This window comes from Benincasa hispida, chromosome 1 (assembly GCF_027475165.1).
Source record: "Benincasa hispida cultivar pf3 chromosome 1, pf3_genome.v1.1, whole genome shotgun sequence".
NCBI classification, from domain to species: domain Eukaryota; kingdom Viridiplantae; phylum Streptophyta; class Magnoliopsida; order Cucurbitales; family Cucurbitaceae; genus Benincasa; species Benincasa hispida.
Window position 1 is genome coordinate 23,087,513 of NC_143478.1, and position 21,497 is coordinate 23,109,009.

The 21,497-nt window shown below is 33.2% G+C and overlaps 1 protein-coding gene across 1 annotated transcript; it reads right to left on the reverse strand.

Moving 5' to 3' along the window:
- Positions 1-16,066: 16,066 nt before the first annotated feature.
- On the reverse strand, positions 16,067-19,279 carry CTL2 (chitinase-like protein). Its single transcript, XM_039022063.2, has 3 exons — positions 18,498-19,279; positions 18,249-18,408; positions 16,067-16,819 (listed from the first exon to the last, which is right to left on the reverse strand). Exons 1-3 carry the CDS (start codon positions 18,880-18,882, stop codon positions 16,402-16,404), a joined length of 963 nt encoding a protein of 320 aa, XP_038877991.1. The 5' UTR covers positions 18,883-19,279; the 3' UTR covers positions 16,067-16,401.
- Between the last annotated feature and the right edge of the window lie 2,218 nt (positions 19,280-21,497).

The window sequence follows — 21,497 nt, forward strand, 5'->3', positions numbered from 1 at the left end:
CCATGAAATGGTCACTTTTTACGTTCTAAATGCCGTTTTATGTATAAAACTGACTATTTCATTAATTGATGACCTAGGTAACTTAATCTTAATCTTGAGCTAACTATGAACTCCTGTTCACTCGAAATTATTCTTAGATCTGCATAGGTGAGGGCAGCTTAATATTGCTGGCCCAATAAGCCTCCCATTTTAGGGGTAAGATCGGGTGGATAGTTGGGAACATAAAGTGCAAGACGGAATTCACTCCTACCCATTATAGGGATAGCAGATAGGTTGTTCCCTTTAGTACTGAATCCAGGTCTTGAACAAGGGGCCCCACCCTCTCCTTGGCCCAAGAGGGATTCGGTTTATAGGTTGGACCTTAAACCAATTGTTCATTAGAGGATCAGTGGAACTTAAGGAACAATGTGTAGTCTTAGGGGTAAAACGGTTTTTATGACCCGGCCGAGATTACGAAAAACCTGTGAAAGATTAACTTACTCATCATGGTTATATCAAATGGACACAAATACATCTATAGTGAGGGGAGTGCAACTACGAGACTTTAGTGGAATGACCCTTAGTTAACGAATGTTGATTAGCTCCGTCTAAAGAGTTTAGCTAGCTAATCTTGGATCGTTGGAGCCCATGATCTATAGGTCCATTAGGTTCCCCTACTAGCTCATATGGAATAAACTTAGAACAGTATGATAGAATAATTTGAATTGTTCGAATTAGGTAGAGAGAGAGAAACCGACAAGTATATGTGATATAGTGGTCGAGTTTTTTTTAGCTTAGAGATACAACTTTAATATTTAAATGTGATTTAAATATCAAGAATATGAATACGTTCATATTCGGAAGCTCGAAAATGATGGAAATGGTCAAAGTTGTAAAAAGTCAAAGAGTTGACTTTTGACTTTGAAAAGTCAAAACTTTGACCGACCTTATATTCAAATGTGATTTGAATTTCGAGAAAATGAATGTAGATTCATGCTCGTGAGGTCAAAATTAGTCAACACAAAAAAAATCATAAGAAGTCATAATGTTGACCTTTTGGTCAAAGTTTGACTTTGACCAAATGACTATTTTGCCCTTTGACTATAGTTAGTGGGAAAATCCAAACTTTTGTTGGATAATTCGACTAACAAAATAGTGGGCTAGGTATTGGCTTATAGTGGAGACATTAAGCCCACTAAGTAAGTGGATTCTAGGTGTTGGGTTTTTATGAAGTTTTTTCATGCAATTGTTGCATGCTTTTTTTCTATAAATTGGGCTTTTCAATTTAGTTAAAAGAATTTTGCCATTTTGAAAATTAGTTTTTTCATATTTGGGCTGGAAAATTACAACTTTGTGAAAAACAAAGGAAACACCCAAACCTACTCAAAATTCCATTCCTTATTTTCATCTCTTTTCTCTCTCTCGGTTCTCTTCATCTACCGGGTCCCACAACTCGGTTCTGAGTCCAAAGGATAGTAGATCAACTCTAGTGGTGGTCCAAAAGAGTTCGGGTCGAGATTCGGTGAGGAAAATCGTTGTTCAAGAGCTTCAAAGGTAGAATCTCATCATTTTTAATCACTGTTTTCCCTTCAATTGCATGCTATTATCCTTTAATTTAGAAGCAATTAGAGTGTAATTAGGTCCCAATTCCGCTGCGTATGTCTCATATTCCATCACTTAATTAAAAGAATAATGTACAACTTAATTAAAAGAATAATGTACAACTTAATTAAAAGAAAAATGTACAACTTTATAATAAAAAAAAATTGAATATACAATAAATTTATTTACTTTCCATAGAAATATATATATATACATGACGAATGAGAAAAAAAAGCTAGTAATCATTAATGAAAAAATAACAACAATAACATAATTTTGAATTGTAAGAGAAAGCGAGATTCTGAGCGAGATTGTAAGAGAGAGCGAGATTGAGAGAGCAAGATTGAGAGCGAGATTGTAAAAGAGAGCGAGATGTTCAGAGAGAGCGAGATTGTGAGAGAGAGCGAGATTGAGAGCGAGATTGTAGGAGAGAGCGAGACGCATACATTCCATAGACGTTGAAGATTGTCCCATCCTACAATCTCGCTCTCTCCTACAATCTCGCTTTCAATCTCGCTCTCTCCTACAATATCGTTTTCAATCTCGCTCTCTCCTACAATCTTGCTCTCTCTTACAATCTGCTTCACCCATTTATCTTCCTTGTCGAGGGTTGAAGTTTCGACTTATGTATGTCAAAACTAGCGAGATTTTCTTTTCCTTGTCGAGGGTTGAAGTTTCGACTTATATATGTCGAAACTTCAACCCTCGACAACCCTGATTTACGTATTGTTTCCAACTTTTCTTTGTTTGTCGAGTTCTCAACTTTCAACCTCTACATTAGTCGAATCCTCAACCCTTGACTTCTAACATCGAACTCCCAAAACAACAATATTTCTCTAATAAGTTTCAAAACAACAATATTTCTCTAATAAGTTTTGAAAACAACAATATTAATATTAAAGGTCCAATTTGAATCTGGTTCTATTTTGATCTCTATCTTTTAAAAAATAACTATTTTAGTCATGAATTTTTAAAAAATATTTATTTTGATTTTTATTATTAAGATTTTGTTAGTCCTATATGAAATTAGGTCTAGCATGTGTTGAATAAAATAAAAATAAAGTAAAATACCAATAACCAATACGACAAAGTACTAAATAATCAAAATTTTAAATGCAAACTAAATTAGAAAATCACCTATTTTAAAATTGAAATCCTACATTTTTTTAACATGATTAATTTATTTGACAGCCTGATCATTTTAAAATACAAGCTAGTTGTAAGTATTTTGGATTAGAATAAATATTTTTTAATTTAGAGGTCAAAATAGAAAAAACATATTTTTTTAATATAATCTTTTAGGTTGAAATTCCAATTTAGTTTTATCATACATTTTTTAAGTTTAGAAAGTTAAAGGTTTAAAAGTGAAATTAATCCTATCCTTTTATGGAATTTTTTTTATTAATAATATTTTTCTAATTTATTATAATTAAATTTGAAACTAATTAAGAAAATAAATCTTACATATATGATGCATACACTACAGAAAAAAAAAATCCTATGAAATCCCAACAATACAAAATTTTGAACAAATCTCTTGATTTACATGGTCCGATCCTATCTTAAAGATATAAATCTGAAAGTTGAAGAACTATACTGAAAAATCATAAATGTAGTAAACTATTCAAAAGAAAACTCATTTGGAAAAGAAAGTTGAAATCAAATTGAAATTACTATTAGAGAATTCCAAAAATAAAAAGTTTTAATTATAAATTTAAAACCAATTTAAAATATCATTTGGAATCTAAAATAAAACCAATTTGAAAGTCATTGGAAAAGGCAAAGTAAAATCAAACTGACATTTTATCTTTAAATTCCCAATTAAAGTCAATTTAACACTTTCTGAAAAATTTGAAACTAAAACTAATTTGAACATCAATTAATAAATTCAAATTAAAATTGAATGGAAAAATTATTTGAAATTCTCATGGAAGTCTCAAAATCCAAATTCAAATTTAAAATAAAATAAAAATTCATTGACAAATGATCAATTAGCTACGAGATTGAAATACTTTTAATGTAACACCCTGAATTTCTATTATTTATGTTATTTCAGTAATTTTTATTAATTGAGGGAATTTTTGAAATTTTTGGACGTAAGTGTAATTGCGGGAATTTAATTATTGACGTTGAAATTATTAAATTTGGAAATTAATTGATTGATGTTGAAATTGTTCAATTTGAAAATTAATGACATGAATTAATTTCATTTTGAAAGGAATGGGTGTTTCAATTTAATAGTTTAATCGGAGGGAAGTTATAGAAATTGGACTTTTAATATCACACAATTTTTTTTTTTTTTTTTTAGAATATGTGATAATATTATACAATAACAAGAGGATCCCACAGCCCGAGATCTAGGCATCAAAGCAACAAAGCACAAACAAAGACAAGACATCAACAAAGACAAGACATCAAAACCAAAACAAAGCCAACAGGATAAGACCAGAACAAAACCAACACATAGATGCAAACTCGTAAACCACCAGGAGGAAAGGCAGAGAAACGAACCCAAAACCCCACAAACTAGGGGCTATAGCAAAACAGAGAACAATGTGAAGTTCAAAAAGAAAAAACATCCGTACACACACTAGATAAGACCAAGAAGGTCAACTCGCCAGGAAGTAGCATGAGCACGAACCGTAGAGACCATAAGGTGAACCAGCGCAGACACCAACCTCGGTCAACCTCCATGCAGCCGCCGATTACGCTCCTGCCAGATGTAGTATATGGATGCACACCAGAAAACACGGAATAACTTACTATGTACCCCCTTACCCGACCCCACTCGGCACAACCAACTTAACTCTACATCCCAACCAGCCACCCGATGCATCAAACCTAACTGATGCAACACACTATACTACACCTCTCTCCCAAATCCACACTCAAAAAATAAATGATCTCGCGACTCCACACCTCCCCCACACAGAAGATACCCCCTTTGACAACACACCCCAACTCCTCAACCAATCTCGCGTACCCAACCTGTCCCTCACTGCTAACCACGCACAGAAGGAGTGACGCGGAATACCACCCCCGCCCACAAAATACCAGCCCAAGACACTTTAGGACGATGAGGACGTATACTCTCCCAAGCACTAGCGATAGAAAATTGACCACTAGCATCCGATACCCAAACCCAATAATCTTCTCCCCTCACCCTAGGCCCCACTGCCTGGATAAAACCCCAGATCTCAAGAAGCTCCCAAGACACTGTAGGCCACCTCCAACCTCTCTCACCATCCAAGAACTCCGACAACCGTGCTTCCAAACTACTCCTTGCATCATGAACCACCGTAGACCCGTATGAATCTAAAATCGCGCCCCCCGGTAGCCAAGGATCCCACCAAACAAAACAAGACCGTTCATCGCCAATCATCAAACGAACCAGATGCTTGAATCTATCTCTACTTCGCAAGATAGCCCTCAAGCACCAAGACCTCCCAACCTCACTTTGAACAGCCCACAACGACTGCCCATACAAAATTAATGTCACACAAATTTAATTTGAAATTAATTTCAAGAATTAATTTCAAAGGAAGGGGGCTATGTCACACAAATTTAATTTGAAATTAATGTCAAGAATTAATTTCATTTTGGAAGGGGGTTATGTCACACAAATTTAATTTGAAATTAATGTCAAAAATAATTTCATTGTGGAAGGGAGTGAGTTAAATTCTTTGTAAATTGAAAATTTTACAGGAGAAAAGGATTAAAAGTTGGAAGCAGGGTCTGATTGAAGGAAGATTTTGGAGATTGGAATCTTGAAGGTGGTTGTTGTTCAGGCTTCGTTGGGGAATTGAATTCAAAGATTGATTATTGAAGACTGCCGCTTAGATCGATATTTGAATCTAGTATTGAGGTAAGTAATCTTACTACTGGAATTGCCCACGGGCCAGACTAGATATATGTTAGCATAATAGATGAATGTCAGAATAGAACGATAGCAGGATAAACGGATAGTATAGTATGACCGATATATGTTCTTGTATGAGAATCTGAAAGATCTATTTGTGTATGTAGATGATACTTGATTCACTGAGGTTGTATTTGATATGAGGATATTGAGGCATATATGCATGTTGTATAGCCATGATGTTGAGGTGTATATGTATGTTATAAAACCATATTATGATAATTGTGATGTTGAGACTATGATAGTATCTATACTGATTAGTTAGATACCCACCAGGAATTGTGTTTCCTATGGGATTCACCAGATATTGTGTTTCTTTCGGGATTCACCAGATATTGTGTTTCCTTCAAGATTCACCAGATTATGTTTCTTTCAGAATTCACCATATATTGTGTTTCCTTCGGGATTCACCAGATACAGTGTTTTCTTCAGGATTCACCAGATTGTGTTTCCTTCGGGATTCACCAAATATTGTGTTTCCTTCAGAATTCACCAGGGGTTGTGTTTCCTTGGGATTCACCAGAGGTAGTGGGCATACTTAACTATAGTAGGATAAAAACCAGATTTTCATGTATGTATATGTCCGATGAGGACTAGAGCAGTTTTTATGTTCCGCCAGAGGTAAATATCTAGAGGACATAGATACCTAGCCCGACCCCAATAGTGGGGTTATTTACTGCTTTCTCGTGTTGTTGTTTCAGGTAAAGGTTAGATGCACCAACGATTGACAAGCGGAATTCGTGATCGAACCACTGGGACCAGTTTTATTCTTCTACTATGAGATTTAGATTTCTTTTCATGTTTTGCTTAACTTTCAGTTTTGATGTTTGAAACTATTAAGAATTGTTTTCAGACTTATTTATTAACATTTATGATTTATGGGTATCCTATTGTTGTTTTTAATATTTGAATTTAATGAAGAGCTTTTGAACTTACCTTATTTATTTAATATTTATTTCACCGGTGTCGTTTTAAGTTTCATGCATGCATGTATTTAGTAATGGTCTAGCTTGAGTCCTAAGGGGTCGAGTCGTTACATTTGATGAAAAAATATTTTAAATGACAAAACTACTGAAAATATTTATAATTAATAGCAAAATATCATTATCGTAGATAAATCGTGGATATTTTACTATTAATTGTAAATATTTTGGTTATTTATTTATTTATTTTATATTTAAAAGCGGCTTTACTTTTAAATCCCGAATCAAAATCAATTTGAAATTCATTTCGACAATTTGGATATTGAGAACCATTTAAGATAAACATGTAAACATGAATTCTTTATTTGCTTTTTTATTTTAAATAAAATGGAAAGATATAAATATAGAATAAATAAAATAATGGTGGGCCCATCACTTTACCAGATTTTCTCTCCTAACCTTCCCTTCATGGGTCTGCCATAATCTTAGGTCTCCTAGTTCTCTCCTCAATCTATAACACAATTGAAATATATTAACATGACACATTTTTCATAATTAGACATATAAAGAAAAAAAAAGTCTAAATATATTTCATTTAAGAAGCATTCAAATTCAACCAACAATTTCTAGAAAAAAACTACAATTTACTAGTTTTATTAGTTTTTTACGAAGAAAATTCACATATAAAAAAATGTCAAACTATTTACAAAAGTCGCAAAAAAATATTGATAGACATCTATCAATAATAGAAACTAATAGAAGTTTAAAATAATTAAATTTTGTTATTTTATGTAAATAGTTTTTTTTATTTATGAAAAAAATCTTTTATTATTATTATTATAAAAAGAAAGAGCTATAATTCAAAAGAAATTTATGTTTGCTTTCTCCCCTTTTATCATTATTTTCATATTTTTATATAAATATTTTGATTTTCAATGAAATTCAAAAAATAAAAATTAATTGGTCATCAAATGGCAACATATGCCACTAGCTTTTTCACCTTTTATTATCAAATTTCTTATTATTTCCTTTCTCAAAAAACTACATATGTATCCAAGTAAGGATAGTTTAATTGGCATTCAAGCGCGATAGTATCACTAGATCTATAATTCATATTTTATATACCTTACGAAAAAACCATAATAGTTAAAATAAATTTAAAAGTTTCACATAAAGTGAGATTCAAGTTTTTCTATAAAAGTACGACAATAGACTTATTCAAAATTCAAACTCACCTCTAAATTGAATCCATAAGTTTCTTATAAGTTAATTTAGTTATATCTAGAGGAAGAGAGGTAGATTAAATGAATGTAACAATGAGCATCCAAAAAAGATAAAGAAAACAAAATGGAAGGTGCTTTGTTTTGTTTAAACTTTAGGTAAAAAGTCCATCTTTCCCTCTAAATTTGTTTGATTGTATGAAATTTTATTTTAAGCTTTCAATTTTATAAGAACTAACCTAAGGTTAGATGATGTTGCAATTTTAACTTTAAATTTTAAAATGTTTTCAACTTTTGTTGTTGGACGCATTTTTTTTTAAATCATTATATATATATATATATATATATATATATATAGTTTTGTCCGACCTCTTTTTAATTACTTTGAAATTAAGTTGTGAATTTTTCATTTTTTTTTTTTTGTCTTTTTATTTGCTAATTAAAACCTAACTTCATTTGTAAAGTTTTGGTCACTTTTTTTAAATAACTTATTTAGTTAGGATAAAAGAAAAAAATAAATGTGGAAAAGTTTTGAATTTACTTTTGGTTGCCAAAAAGTTGTTCTTCCTTTTTTATTTTAGTTTATGTTGACAAAATCTCAAATTGGAAATAAAATTTAATTAAAAAGATAAAGACAATTATAGAAATATTTTGGATTTTATAAAGGAAAATTATTTCAAATGGTAAAACTGTTGAAAATATTTACAAGATGTAGCAAAATTTTAGAGCTATCAATAATAGATGTTGATAGACACTGATAGACTTCTATAGTTCTATTAGTCTTATCAGCTTCTATCATTGATAGTTCTAAAATTTTGCTATATTTTAGTTCATTTATCTATATTTAAAAACAACTCTTTTATAAACTTATTTTATCTTCAAAAACCTAGTTAACCTCCTTCAACCCTAATTAGTAATCCCCTTTCTCCAACCACATAGAGCCTCCATCCACAACAACCTTAAAATCCCCATTTTCTCTTAAAAAAATCATAACTAGCCACCATTCCACCAAGAAACCTACAGAGCAACAACACCCATTTTATTCTCTTTTAGCACCCCTTAATTCTCTATCTTTCTCACAAAAACTTTCTTATAAATCAAGAATCCAACACACAACAAGAAAACTACTTAGTTGGAGGTGCATTTGGTAGGGTTTTGGTCCCAATGATCCACACTTCAAACAAAAAAAGAGTTTAGTGTGTTTGGAACATTTCTTTCTTTTTTTTTTCTTTTTTTTTTTAATTTAATTTTCTTCAAGTTCCAAGCAAAATGGCTAAATGATTAAATATTTTGTTTTTGTTTTTGTTTTTTTTTCCTCCATTTTTCATTTTCTTATAATTATTTCTTTATTATCTTGTGAGCTTCTCTTTTATTTATTTATTCATGTATATTGCTCACATCTTGTTGTTTACTTTTTTTACTCATTATTTGTTCTTACTTTTCCTTTCTTTTTCTTGTAAATTTCTTTCCTAATTCATTTTACTTATAGATTTTGTTTTACATTCATATATGCTTACTTAAATGTTTGGTTTTTCTTTGGGATCCATTTAATATATTCCAGTTACTTAAATTTGTTAATATTTTAATTCATTTTTACTAAAAAAAACATCCTCCACCAATAAATTCTAGAAATATTTGGGAGTCCGACTTTCCAGAATCTCAAGGTAAGGAGTTTGATTCTTTGAGAATTCGAGATTGATCTCCAATATGTTTTATTAAATTTTTAACCCTTGTAAATATTATTGTTTGTTTGTTTATTTTTTAAAATACATCATTATTAAATTGCATATTTTGCACATGTAAATTTACGTATTAAAATAGTGTTAACTCTTTAGTAATGTTCATTAAATAAGTTTTAATTCTTTTTCTTAAAAAAAATGTTTTCAAAAGCATTTTCTCTTAAATTTCCTACCATAGAATGTAGACGTATTTGGGAATTCGATCTTCTAGATTATTGTGGTGAGATTTCGTGATATTTGGGAGTCCTAGATTTTGGGCCAAGAGAAAATGAATTTAATTAAAATCTTTTATTAAAAGGCAGTCTAGGATGTATTTGAGAAATTGTAATATTTTCTCATATTCTTGAGGTGAATAGTTTTTCATAATTTCTAATATAGCCTAATTGATGGAATTTCCACTTATTATATGAGAACTAGGATGGGCAAAAATCTCTGCGAGTCCCCACCCCGACCGGGGTTGGAAATCCACAATTTGACGGGGATCAAATCAAAGATTATAATCGCGTCTCCGGTCAGGGATGGGAGGGTATTCCCACCCGTCCCCATCCCAACGGCCGATTAACTTTTTTTTTTACTATATATATTTATTTTTTTAATTGCAAATATAATTACAAATATATATATATATACATACGGGGAAGGGTCCCCGTGGGGACCTGTTTCCTCAGTGGGGATGGGGAAATATCCCCGTAGAGACGGGGATGATTTTTTTTAAAAGAATATTTTTAGTTCAAGATTAAAATTTGACCATCGTTTTTTAACTGGTGTTGTGGGGTGCTAACACCTTCCCCATACACAAGCTACTCCTGAACTTAATTTAGTTTCGCAAACCATTTTTTCTTTTTAATTAAATTTTTTTTGTTTTACCTCGGTGTCCAATCACACCGTAAAAATTGTCGACCGCTCCGCATCGTCTCAAGTCCATTGCGATAATATATATGTATGTATAGTTTTAATGAATTGTAAAATATTTATTTATTGTACAAAATCGATAAAAATAAAAAATAATAATAATAACATGATATTTAGACTTCCTTTGATAACTATTTTGTCTTTTGTCTTTGGTTTTTGAAAATTAAGCCTATTTCCTCTCCATTTCTTACAATGGTTTGAATCTTTAAGTACAATAGTTGAATTCTTAATTAAATTCTAAAATACAAAAATAATTTTTTAAAAACTACTTTTTTTTCAAAAATATGGCTTGGTTTTTCAAATAATTGGTAAAAAGTAGATAACCAAGGAAGAAATTTGGAGTAAAAACGTCTATAGACTTAATTTTAAAAAACTAAAAACAAAAAAATCAAATGGTTACCAAATGGGGTCTTAGTTTTTGGTTTTTAGTTTTTTAAAATTAAGCCTATAAATATCATTTCGTCTAAATTTATGTCAACTACTTTTTACCTATGTTTCTAAAAATCAATCAAAATTTTGAAAAATAAAAAAAATTAGTTTTTGTTTTTAAAATTTTACTATGAATTCAACTCAAAAAATGTAAACTGCTATAAAAAAAAAAAGGCTTAATTTTCAAAAACCGAAAACAAAAAATGAAGGTTCCATTTGGTATGCATTTGATTTTTTTTTTATTTGATTTTTTTTTTTGTATTTGAAAATTAAGTCTATAAACATTACTTCCATCTCTAAATTTATTCTTTTGTTATCTACTTTTTACCAATATTTTAAAAAATCAAGCCAAAATTTAAACACTAAAAAAAAATAGCTTTTAAAAACTTATTTTTATTTTTAGAATTTGGCTAAGAAGTTAACAATTGTATTTAAAGAAAGATGCAAAAAATTGTAAGAGATTGGGAGAAGACAGGCTTAATTTTCAAAAACAAAAAACAAAAAACGAAATAGTTACCAAAGGGGCCAAAATGTTTACTAAACGGGCCTAAAATTTTGTAAAAGTTTGGTGTTTTATTAAAGTTATTTGATGGCTCATTTATTGTTCGAGATTGTTAGACACCAAACAAATAAATTTATAAACCGCTCTTAAGAACTTGTACTAGTGGAGATAGGTTGTCTCCACGGGGAATCTTGAGATATTAAAGCCTATTGATGAATTCGAATGGTCACATGGGGTTTGTTGGTGGTTTTATTTGCAATTGAATTTAAATAGCATGAATTTAAAAGTGTAACTCAATAATTAATTCAATTAAAAGGCCAGCTCACGGATTCAGAATCCACCCATTTACTTGATTGATCACCAAACTTCTAAATCATGCAATGCTTGCTTGTTTTAATCTAAGCTCATGTGCCTAGAAGACTAAAGCTACATGCCCTAATGTGTTGATAAATTTTTTAATAACTTAGATGTTCAACTAATTGGGTTCATCAGTGTCAATATCAACATTAAGCCAGTAATCTAGCTAAGTTTTTAATAACCTGGTTAGCCTAAGTTACCAACTGATTCGTTCTTGAAATTAGCTAATCATGCAATGTTTGTGAAAAGATTATTCTAAACAACCTAAATTCACACCCAAACATGCTTTAACCCTTCATTTGATATTAGAAACACATTAGGTGCCTTCCTATTCTCTAGCAACCAAAGAATAGATGAGAATGGACCAAAAACCCATAAATTCCATGCATAGAAATTTATTCACCATTCAAGAATAGATAATTAACAACAAGTATACATCAAAGAAGTTAAAATTCAAGTCTTCTAACCATGATATAGTGGGTTTCAATCCTACCCTAAGCTAGAAGTACTTACTAGCTAGCCACTCATAATGTGGCAAGATGAGTTTTGAAGTTGAAATAAATGAAAATACAGAAAGATAGGTGTTGGGAATGAAGAATTATAGAGAATTTAAGGCTAGAACTACCAAAGTTACGAAATGACCTAAAACGGCTAAAATATATTTATATAAAAGGCATGGCATCGTGACATTGAGGTGCAGCATCGCACGCTCTCTCACTTTGCCCCAGACCCTAGCGTCGTGTCGTAGCGTCTGGGAGGCACTGCGATGATTGGCACGCCCGTCACCTTCTGTCAAATTCTGGAGCGTTGTGGTACTCCTCAATGGATTCAATGAAAACAAAGTTATATTTCATGATTTCAAATATATGCTTGGTAGTTGATTTGGAAATTTAATTATCTTAAATTATTATTTTAAATGTGTTTGATACTATACTTATAAACCATAAAATTAATTGTAATTAGCCACTAAATATTATGTTAACTATAAACTATAAATAATTAATTTATAAACATATTTTATGTTAAAAAAATTGACTATTATTGTATAATATTATATAATTTATAATACATATTTTAGTCTTAAAAAAATTAATTGATTTATAACACGACATACTATATTTTTAAGCAGTTTTATCTTTATCTAACTCAATTTTCACTTTAAAATTTAAAATTTGAAATTTGAAATTTGAAATTTGAAACTTGAAATTTGAATGCACTAAAATCATAGAAAATATTGTTTTCAGAATGGATTACAAAATTCAAAGATGATTTTCGAAAACATAATTGACCTGTGAATTACATATTTATTAAACTCGTTGACTTTGAAAATATAAAACAAAATCTGAATTGCTATGAAATATATGCTTAATAATTCACTTGTTAAAGCCCAGGTTAGAAAAACCTCCAGAATTATTATTATCATGATAAAAAGATGAAAAAAAACAAATTACAAAAAATCACCTATAGAACTAGTTGCAATTATATCTTTAACCCTCAAAATTATATAAATATTAAAATTAAGTCCACTTAAAATTCAAATTTATATAATTGTATAAATTGTAACCGTATAAGTTAATTAATTATCATCTTTTTTTAGAGGTATTTTTGCACTTTGTTATATAAAAAAAAGTTGCAATCTGCCAAAATTGACTTTTTCGACCTTTATACCAATTATAATTATTTTTGTTTTATTTCTGAAACAACCCACGATGATTTCACTTTTTATTTCTATGTTTTTTCAAAATTTATGTTCTCTCAATCTTTCTATTACAGTGGTCTAAAAGATATTTAAATTTCTAATTAAATTTTAAAAACAAAATAAAATTTTGAAAAACTTATTTGATTGTCCTATGGTTTTTTATTTTTAAAAATTAAGTTTATAAATATTACTACTTTTGTTATGTATTCTACTTTTATAAGTGTTTTAAAAACCCAAATCAACTAATCAAGTGTCAAAATAAACATAGTTCAATTGAAATCAAACATATATTATTGATCTAGAAGTCAAATATTCAATTCTTCACCCCACTCATCAAAAAAAGAAAATCCTAGTAATTCACATATTTGTGTTAGAAAGAATAAAGATAGTTCTAAGGATTTTGGTGTGAAAATTAACACGATTTCAAAAACAAAAATATGGTCATGTTTGGTAATCATTTCGTTTTTTGTTTTTGACTTTCTAAAATTAAGTCTATTTTCTCCCTATTTCTTAGTAGGATTTGCATTTTCCTTAAATACAATGGTTGTATTCTTAGCCAAAATCTAAAAACAAAAATAAGCTCTTAAAAGCTACATTTTTTTTTTAGTTTTCAAATTTTAGTTTGGTTATTTAAACCAGTGATAAAAAGTAGATAACAAAAAAATAAATTTGGAGGTGGAAATAGTATTTATAAGTTTAATTTTCAAAAACAAAAAACTAAAACCAAAAGATTATCAAACGAGCTATAGCTTTTCTTTTTTCCAATCTTCTTTTCTTATTACTCAAACAACGTGTAAACCTTTTTCTTTTTATAATTGTGACGTAGGAGAATCAAACATCTAACTTCGAGATTGAACTTCTTTTTATAACTGTGATGTAGGAGAATCGAATATCTAACTTTGAGATTGATAGTTCAACCCCTATACTCATTTTGGCAAGCAACTAATGGAATTTAAATCTCATGTGTGTGTTTTCATTTTTTTTTTTTTTTTAATTTTCAAACGTTTAGATTTCCACAAATCATTTTTTTAAAATTAATATTATTTTATTGTTTAAAAAATGAAGGAAAAAAAAAACAAACTTTGGCATTTTAGAGGGAGTTTGGTCTTTTGTGTGTGGAGGATTAAATTACAATCTCAATGGGTCTCATCCACCGAAAAATGCTGTCACACCAGCCTATCAACTTGGCCAATGGGAGAATTTCAATTATGTCATCTAGATCTAGTCATTTTAAAAGCCACATACTATTTTGTCCAATTGAAGAATTTCAATTATCCTTTTAAATATTGGAGAATTTCATCCATTTGAATGAATGGGAGAATTTTAACTTTACAAGTGAACGGGACAAAATAATAACATACATTTATTAAACAGGAGATCTTTTGTTTTTTTTTTTTTTTGTTTTTTTTCTCTAGATTTTAAAGTCTTATTCCCAGAAAAAAAATATAATTTTGATAGTTGAAGTTTAACTTTTAATTTATATTTGATCTTGAATTTTTAAATTAAACACTTTTAGTTCATAAGATTTAGAAAATTATTTTAAATAATTTCAAATCGTTAGTTCAATTAAAAGAATGTTGACATGACACTTATATGGTTGACTAGGATGTGATGATATGACAAAATTTAACTTAAATGGCAAAGATATATGAAGTACAAATATATTTTCTTGCTGAGTGGGATGATTGGCGTGACTATCTTCGAAAAAATTTCATACACCACGGTAGTATGAACAATTTTTCATATTATCTCCACTTATCGTGTGTCACATTGACGCATTTTTAAAAATAAGATATGACCCACTAACATTAATATGAGGTTCTCAAATATTTATAAAGATAAATTTATACTATGAACAAAGAGAGTATGCTACTCTCATACTACTAGAAAATTTTTCGCAATCTTCCCCATCTCTCTCTCTCTCTCTCTTTTTTTTTTTTAATTTAATTTAATGGAATGGAGTTCATTACAGTTCTATTAGTAAGAGCCTCATCCATGAAGGTCGACCTTTTAGATTGAGGAATATTCTAGGGCGACAAATGATATCCCCAATCTCTTGATTTCAAATACATTTTGGATCATCGAAATGGAATAAGATTATTGAGAATCTAATTGCCATGAGATTTATTGATAGGGTTTGTGTTTGAATAAACTTTTTATGTTTATATCAATTATCCTTTTAAATATTGGGTTGAGTTGGATTGGATTTGATGGTTTCTTAATTAGTATTTTAGAGTGTCTTTGTCTTATTATATAACTTCTTATGATTATTTTATTTTGTAAAAAAATAAAATTGCATTTAGTTATTAAAAAAGGAAAATGCATTTCATAGTTACATGATTTGAACCCAAACTAAAAACTTTCTTAAAAAAACTTAACTCATAACTTACTTCCGAAACTTGAAAAATATTAATTTCAATTCTCCCAACCCCAAATTTTATTCTACCACCTTGCTCGACTAAGTTGCAACTTAACCGAAGTATTCTATTCTTAAAAAAAATTAACCCAACCCAAACGGAGATTTTGCTCAATCCAACACAACCTTTATGATTCAAGTGGGATTCAGGTCGTTGGATTTTTTAAACACCCTTACAATAAAGTTCTATGTTATCATAATGATATGATCTTCTTATATACATTGACATTATGGCCTCGTGACTTTACTTTTAATTTCAATAAAAAAAATTCATAGCCAGTGTGAGACATTGTCGTGTTTCCAACCATTACTTCTCCTGTTTCAGCTCAATATAAAAAATTCAGCTGAAGAAATACACACAACACAATATAATATGCAACATGCATAATACAGAGAATGTATTTATGTTACTCAAATGGTTCACATTCCGAACTTGGAGAATACATTAATTAATGACTATAAAAACTCAAATGAAACGTCAAAATTTAGAACAAACAGAAGGAAACATTAATAAACATCAATTGGATATACACAATGAGAACTCACACAAAAAATAGTATATGTATCTTGAATTCTTTCTTTCCCTTCAATTCAATAGCTTTATACATCACAAAACATCTTAGTTTGACATCCAATTATTCATATTCTTTCATTCTCCAGAGAGAATCAGATCAAGAATAAGTTGATTGAGACAAAGACGAACCTCAAGAAGATGACGAGGATGAAGAAGATGATGACTCAAAAGGTTCCTGCTCGGCACAGCTCAGGACTTCATGGGGTCCGGCTTCTTCTCGACCAATGCCCATTAGATCGAGGTAATGCAAGTAATGGGAGATGGGGTTGTTCATGGAGTCAACTTCACCCTGCCCACACGCAGCATCGCCATAGAGGATGTTTATGGTAGTGCCAAAGCCAGGCAGTCGCTTGGCCAGTGTGTCGTTCTTTGTCGGTTTCCATTTGCCTACAAACACATCATGTGCTGAGGGCTGGTTCTTCTTCACTGGGGTCATCCACCTCCAAATTGCAGCCTGAAATGCTAGAGTGGCATTGTCTTCAATGTACTCTGGATGGTCCAATAGATTAACATTCAAGGCTTCTCCTGTTTTTCCATAGTTGTAGTTCCTGTCAATTGGAAAGTCCCACATTTGGCACAAGGTAGTTCAATAAGGTTCAACAACAAATTTGGTCTACGAACTTTCATAGTTACATCTATTTAGTTTCTAAATTATAAATTTTGAACTTTGAATTATGATTGAGTTCATATCTTTAACATCATTCGCCAAATGATGACATAATATGAGTGTTGAATAAATTTAACAATTGGATCTATCTAGTCTCTAAACAATGTTAAAACTTCTATGATGTTTCCAGCTGCTAAATTGTGTTTCTACAGTCCTTGACATAATATGTCATGTTGATTGAGTGCCAACATGGTAGATAGAGATTAGAAAAAGTACAATAAAATAAAACGATAAATGCAACTCTACTCTCATTTCAAACCAACTTACTACATAACCAACTTATTACAAATATATTTTTGTCAGACCAGCTTGTGTACACATCTAACTACAACCACATCATGAGTAGTAATTCATAAGGTGAATAGATGACTACTATGACTTTGACCCATTCCTTTTAAGCCATTTATTATTTACATGATTTTGTTTGACCACTAGACCAATCTATAGTAGAGGTGTAAGTTGTTTAGTTTGGCTTGGTTTGACTGTCAAATCAAAACCGAACCGTTTAAATATATGCAAGAGAATAAATGCCAAACCGAACTGCCTAGGAAATACAACCACACCGATAACAAATGGTTCAATCAGTTTGGTCTGACCGGATCGCTGTTTGATACTAGCCCGGCGCAGTATTGCAGGTGTTCGGGCGTGGGCCTAAAAGATGACTGAAAAGGAGGGATGATAATATATAAACAAAACATTGCATTTTCCATGCTTCGAACTCTCGAACACTTTGATATCTACTTTAAATTTATACTATAGCTATCATCGGTCGGTTCAGTTATTTTGGGTTTAGTCTAAAGAAAACTTGAAACGCACCAAGAATATTTGGTTTTCTTTATTTCAAAATTGAAAATTGGCAACCCGAACCGACATCAATTTTGGTCGGAAGTGGTTTGTTCGATTTTTCTATTTTCATTTGCACCCATAATCTACCGTGGTTGCAACTTAATGAATCGATTATACAGCCCAAACTACATTATTTTGGCAAACCATCCACTTTTCTAAGAGTTGGGTTGTTGGGCGAGAAAAGTGAAGATCTGGCCATAATAATAGATGCGATAAGTTATAAAATGCGATAATTTTCTTTGACGTAAGCAGAAGGAGATTAAATTTCGTATATGGGGACGGATCATCAACGGTTAAAATCCTTCTGTCATCCTTACCCCCAAAAAAGAAGAAAAAGCTCCTTTTCTAATCCATTTGTCTACCGTATTCAAACTCTAGAAACACGACCATCAAACTTCGGTAAATAACCTTCCATCAAACAGCAGTGGCATGTTAAAAATGGAGTGGATTTAGAGTAGGCATACCAATAGATGGGTAAGGCACCACGGCCATGGTAAGAAACTCCGGGAGTACAGGGATAAGTGAGCTTGTAATATTCATCACAGTACAATTTATCAGGGCTCAGCTCCTTGTTGTAGCACAGACCCCATGCCAATGGACCTCCAGTCGCCACTCCATACCCACCTGAATCATTCGATCAAAATTTCCCCTAATGAGAAGAGAACACCCAAACAGAGAGAGAAAAACAAGAAGAAGAAGAAGAAGAAACTTACAAGTGGTTTTACTGCCAACATGACCGAGAAAAGCAGCAATTTCCTTCATCCCCATTAGCTTCCCACCGGTGGTACCGAATCCATGAGGCTGAAACAAAGCCGCCGCCGTAATAAAAGATCGATAATCCCAAAACCCTACGGCGTGAGCGACCGGCGAGTTCCGCTTGGAGAACAAATTTTCAAATTGATAGGTCTGAAAGTAATCAGAAACGGTATGATTACAGCAATATTCCGACCAGCCTTTACACTCCCATCCTTTGTCACAGAGCTTCTTCCCTTTCACAATCTTCACCAATGGCTTGACGGAGAATTCAGAATCGTCTCCAATCACGGCGATCGCGGCCAGAAGCAGAAGCAGAACCCAGAAGAAGCGCTTGGATTCCATTGTGTGATGAAGGAATAATGGGTGAAGAAATGGGGGAATGGAGGAGGGAATTTAAAAGGGGGAAATGGGAATTGCTTCATTTGAGAGGGAAAGTGATGGAAAATGAAATTACAGCTTGATTAGGAGGAAGAGGTTTATCAGAGTTGAAGGATAAATAGTGTTGTTGTGATGCTGCAACAATTTTTCTTTTTTCTTTTTCATTTTCTTTTGAAATTTCTTTCAAGTTTCTTCTCCTACTTTTGAGTGATTTGCAAGCGATGCAAACTTACGAACAGACCGAATGCTTGCTTGTGTTGAAGTGCTGCTGCACCTTCCTGCGATCTCCCACGTGTTGGCAGGTTTTCCTTTGCCAAACGAGGGTAGGTTTTTGGAAAATTAAGTAGAAAATCTAGTCTTTGATTTTATCCCACCATAAACATTATTTATAAGATTTTATTGAACTATATAGATTAAATTATAACTTTTAGAATCATAGAGACTAAATTTTAATTTCATCTAAACCATAGGCACCGAATTTATAATTTAATCTTAAAATTATTACAAACAATACTATTACTCACAGTTTAATTGCCCCGGGCAACCCGTCGAACACGATAGCCATTTGAGGCACCAAATGAGCTATGTTCACAAAACCGTTTGACATACGTCTTTTTTCCATCGTTCTTAACTCTTGGGTCCGTTTTTGCGCACAAAATTGGGCTTCGGGGCAGCCCCACTGAGCCCGATAGCCATTTGGGACACCAAATGAGCTCCATTCGCAAAATTGTCCGGCGCACGGGTTTCTTCCATTGTCCTTAATCCTTGGGTCGGTTTTCACGTTTTCGCCCGTTGAAAAGTTCGTACACAAAAATTGGGCCCCGGGACAGCCTCGCCGAGCCCGATAGCCATTTGGGGCACCAAATGAGCTCTGTTCGTAAAACCGTCTGGCGCACGACTTTTTTCCATCATTCTTAACCCTTGGGTCCGTTTTTCAGTTTTTGCCCGCCGGAAAGTTCGCGCACAAAAATTGAGCCTCTGGGCAGCCCCACTAGGCCCGATAGCCATTTGGAGCACTAAATGAAATATGTTCGCAAAATCATATGGCGCATGGCTTTTTTACATCGTTCTTAACCCTTGGGTCCGTTTTCGTGTTTTCACCCATCGGGAAGTTCGCGCATAAAAATTGGGCCTGGGGCAGCCCCGCCGGACCCGATAGCCATTTGGGGCACCAAATGAGCTCCGTTCACAAAACCGTCTGGCACACGACTTTTTTCATCGTTCTTAACCCTTGGGTTCGTTTTTGCGCTTTTTCACTCCGGATGGTTCGCGCACAAAAATTGGGCCTTGAGGGCCGTTTGGAGCACCAAACGAGCTCCTTTCTCAAAACCGTACGACTTTTTTTCGTAGTTCTTAACCCTTGGGTCCGTTTTCGTCCTTTTGTGTCGAAATTCGCACACAAAAATTGGGCCTTGTGGCAGCCCCGCAACACCCCTGTAGGGCCTCGCAACACCCCAACGAGGCCCCGCGACACCCCTGTGGAGCCTTGCAACACCTCTGCGGGGCCTCGGGGACTGTTTGGAGCATCAAACGAGCTCCATTCAAAAAACGTCTGACACATGGTTTATTTTCAACCCCTGGGTCCATTTTCGCACATTTTCGCGCCAGAAGGTTCGAGCACAAAAAGTGGGCCCCGGGGCCTCGAGGGTCGTTTGGGGCACCAAACGAGCTTTGTTCCCAAAACCGTCTAGCACACGACTTTTTTTAATCGTTCTTAACTCCTGGGTCCGTTTTCGCGCTTTTTCGCTCCGGAAGGTTCGCACAAAAAAATTGAGCCTCGGGGCAGCCCACGGGGCCCCGAAGGTCATTTGGGGCACCAAACGAGCTCCATTCTAGAAACTGTCTTGCACACGGCTTTTTTTCATAGTTCTTAACCCTTGGGTCCGTTTTTGCGCATTTTTCGTGCCGGAAGGTTCGAGAACAAAAATTGGGCCTCGTGGTAGCCCAGCGGGGCCTCACGACACCTCAGCAAGGCCCCGCGACACCCCCGCAGGGCCCTAGGGGCCGTTTGGGGTACCAAACGAGCTCCGTTCCTAAAATCGTATGACACACGATTTTTTTCATAATTCTTAACCACTGGGTCCGTTTTCGCGCGTTTTTGCGCCGGAAGGTTCGAGCACAAAAAGTGGGTCCTGGGAGCCGTTTGGGACACTAAACGAGTTCGGTTCCCAGAACCATCGGCCACATGGCTTTTTCTCATCGTTCTTAACCCCTGGGTCCATTTTCACGTTTTTTCGCTTCGGAAGGTTCGCGCACAAAAATTGGGCCCCAAGGCCGTTTGGAGCATCAAACGAGCTCCGTTCCAAAAACCATCTGGCACACGACTTTTTTCATAGTTCCTAACCCTTGGATCCATTTTCACCCATTTTCGCGCCGGAAGGTTCGTGTACAAAAAGTGGGCCTCGGGGCCCTAGGGGCCATTTGGGGCACTAAATGAGCTCCATTCCCAAAACCGTCTGGCACACAGCCTTTTTTCATCATTCTTAACCCTTGGGTCCGTTTTCGCGCTTTTTTGATCCGGAAGGTTCACGCATAAAAATTGGGCCCCGAGGGCCGTTTGGGCCACCAAACGAGCTCCG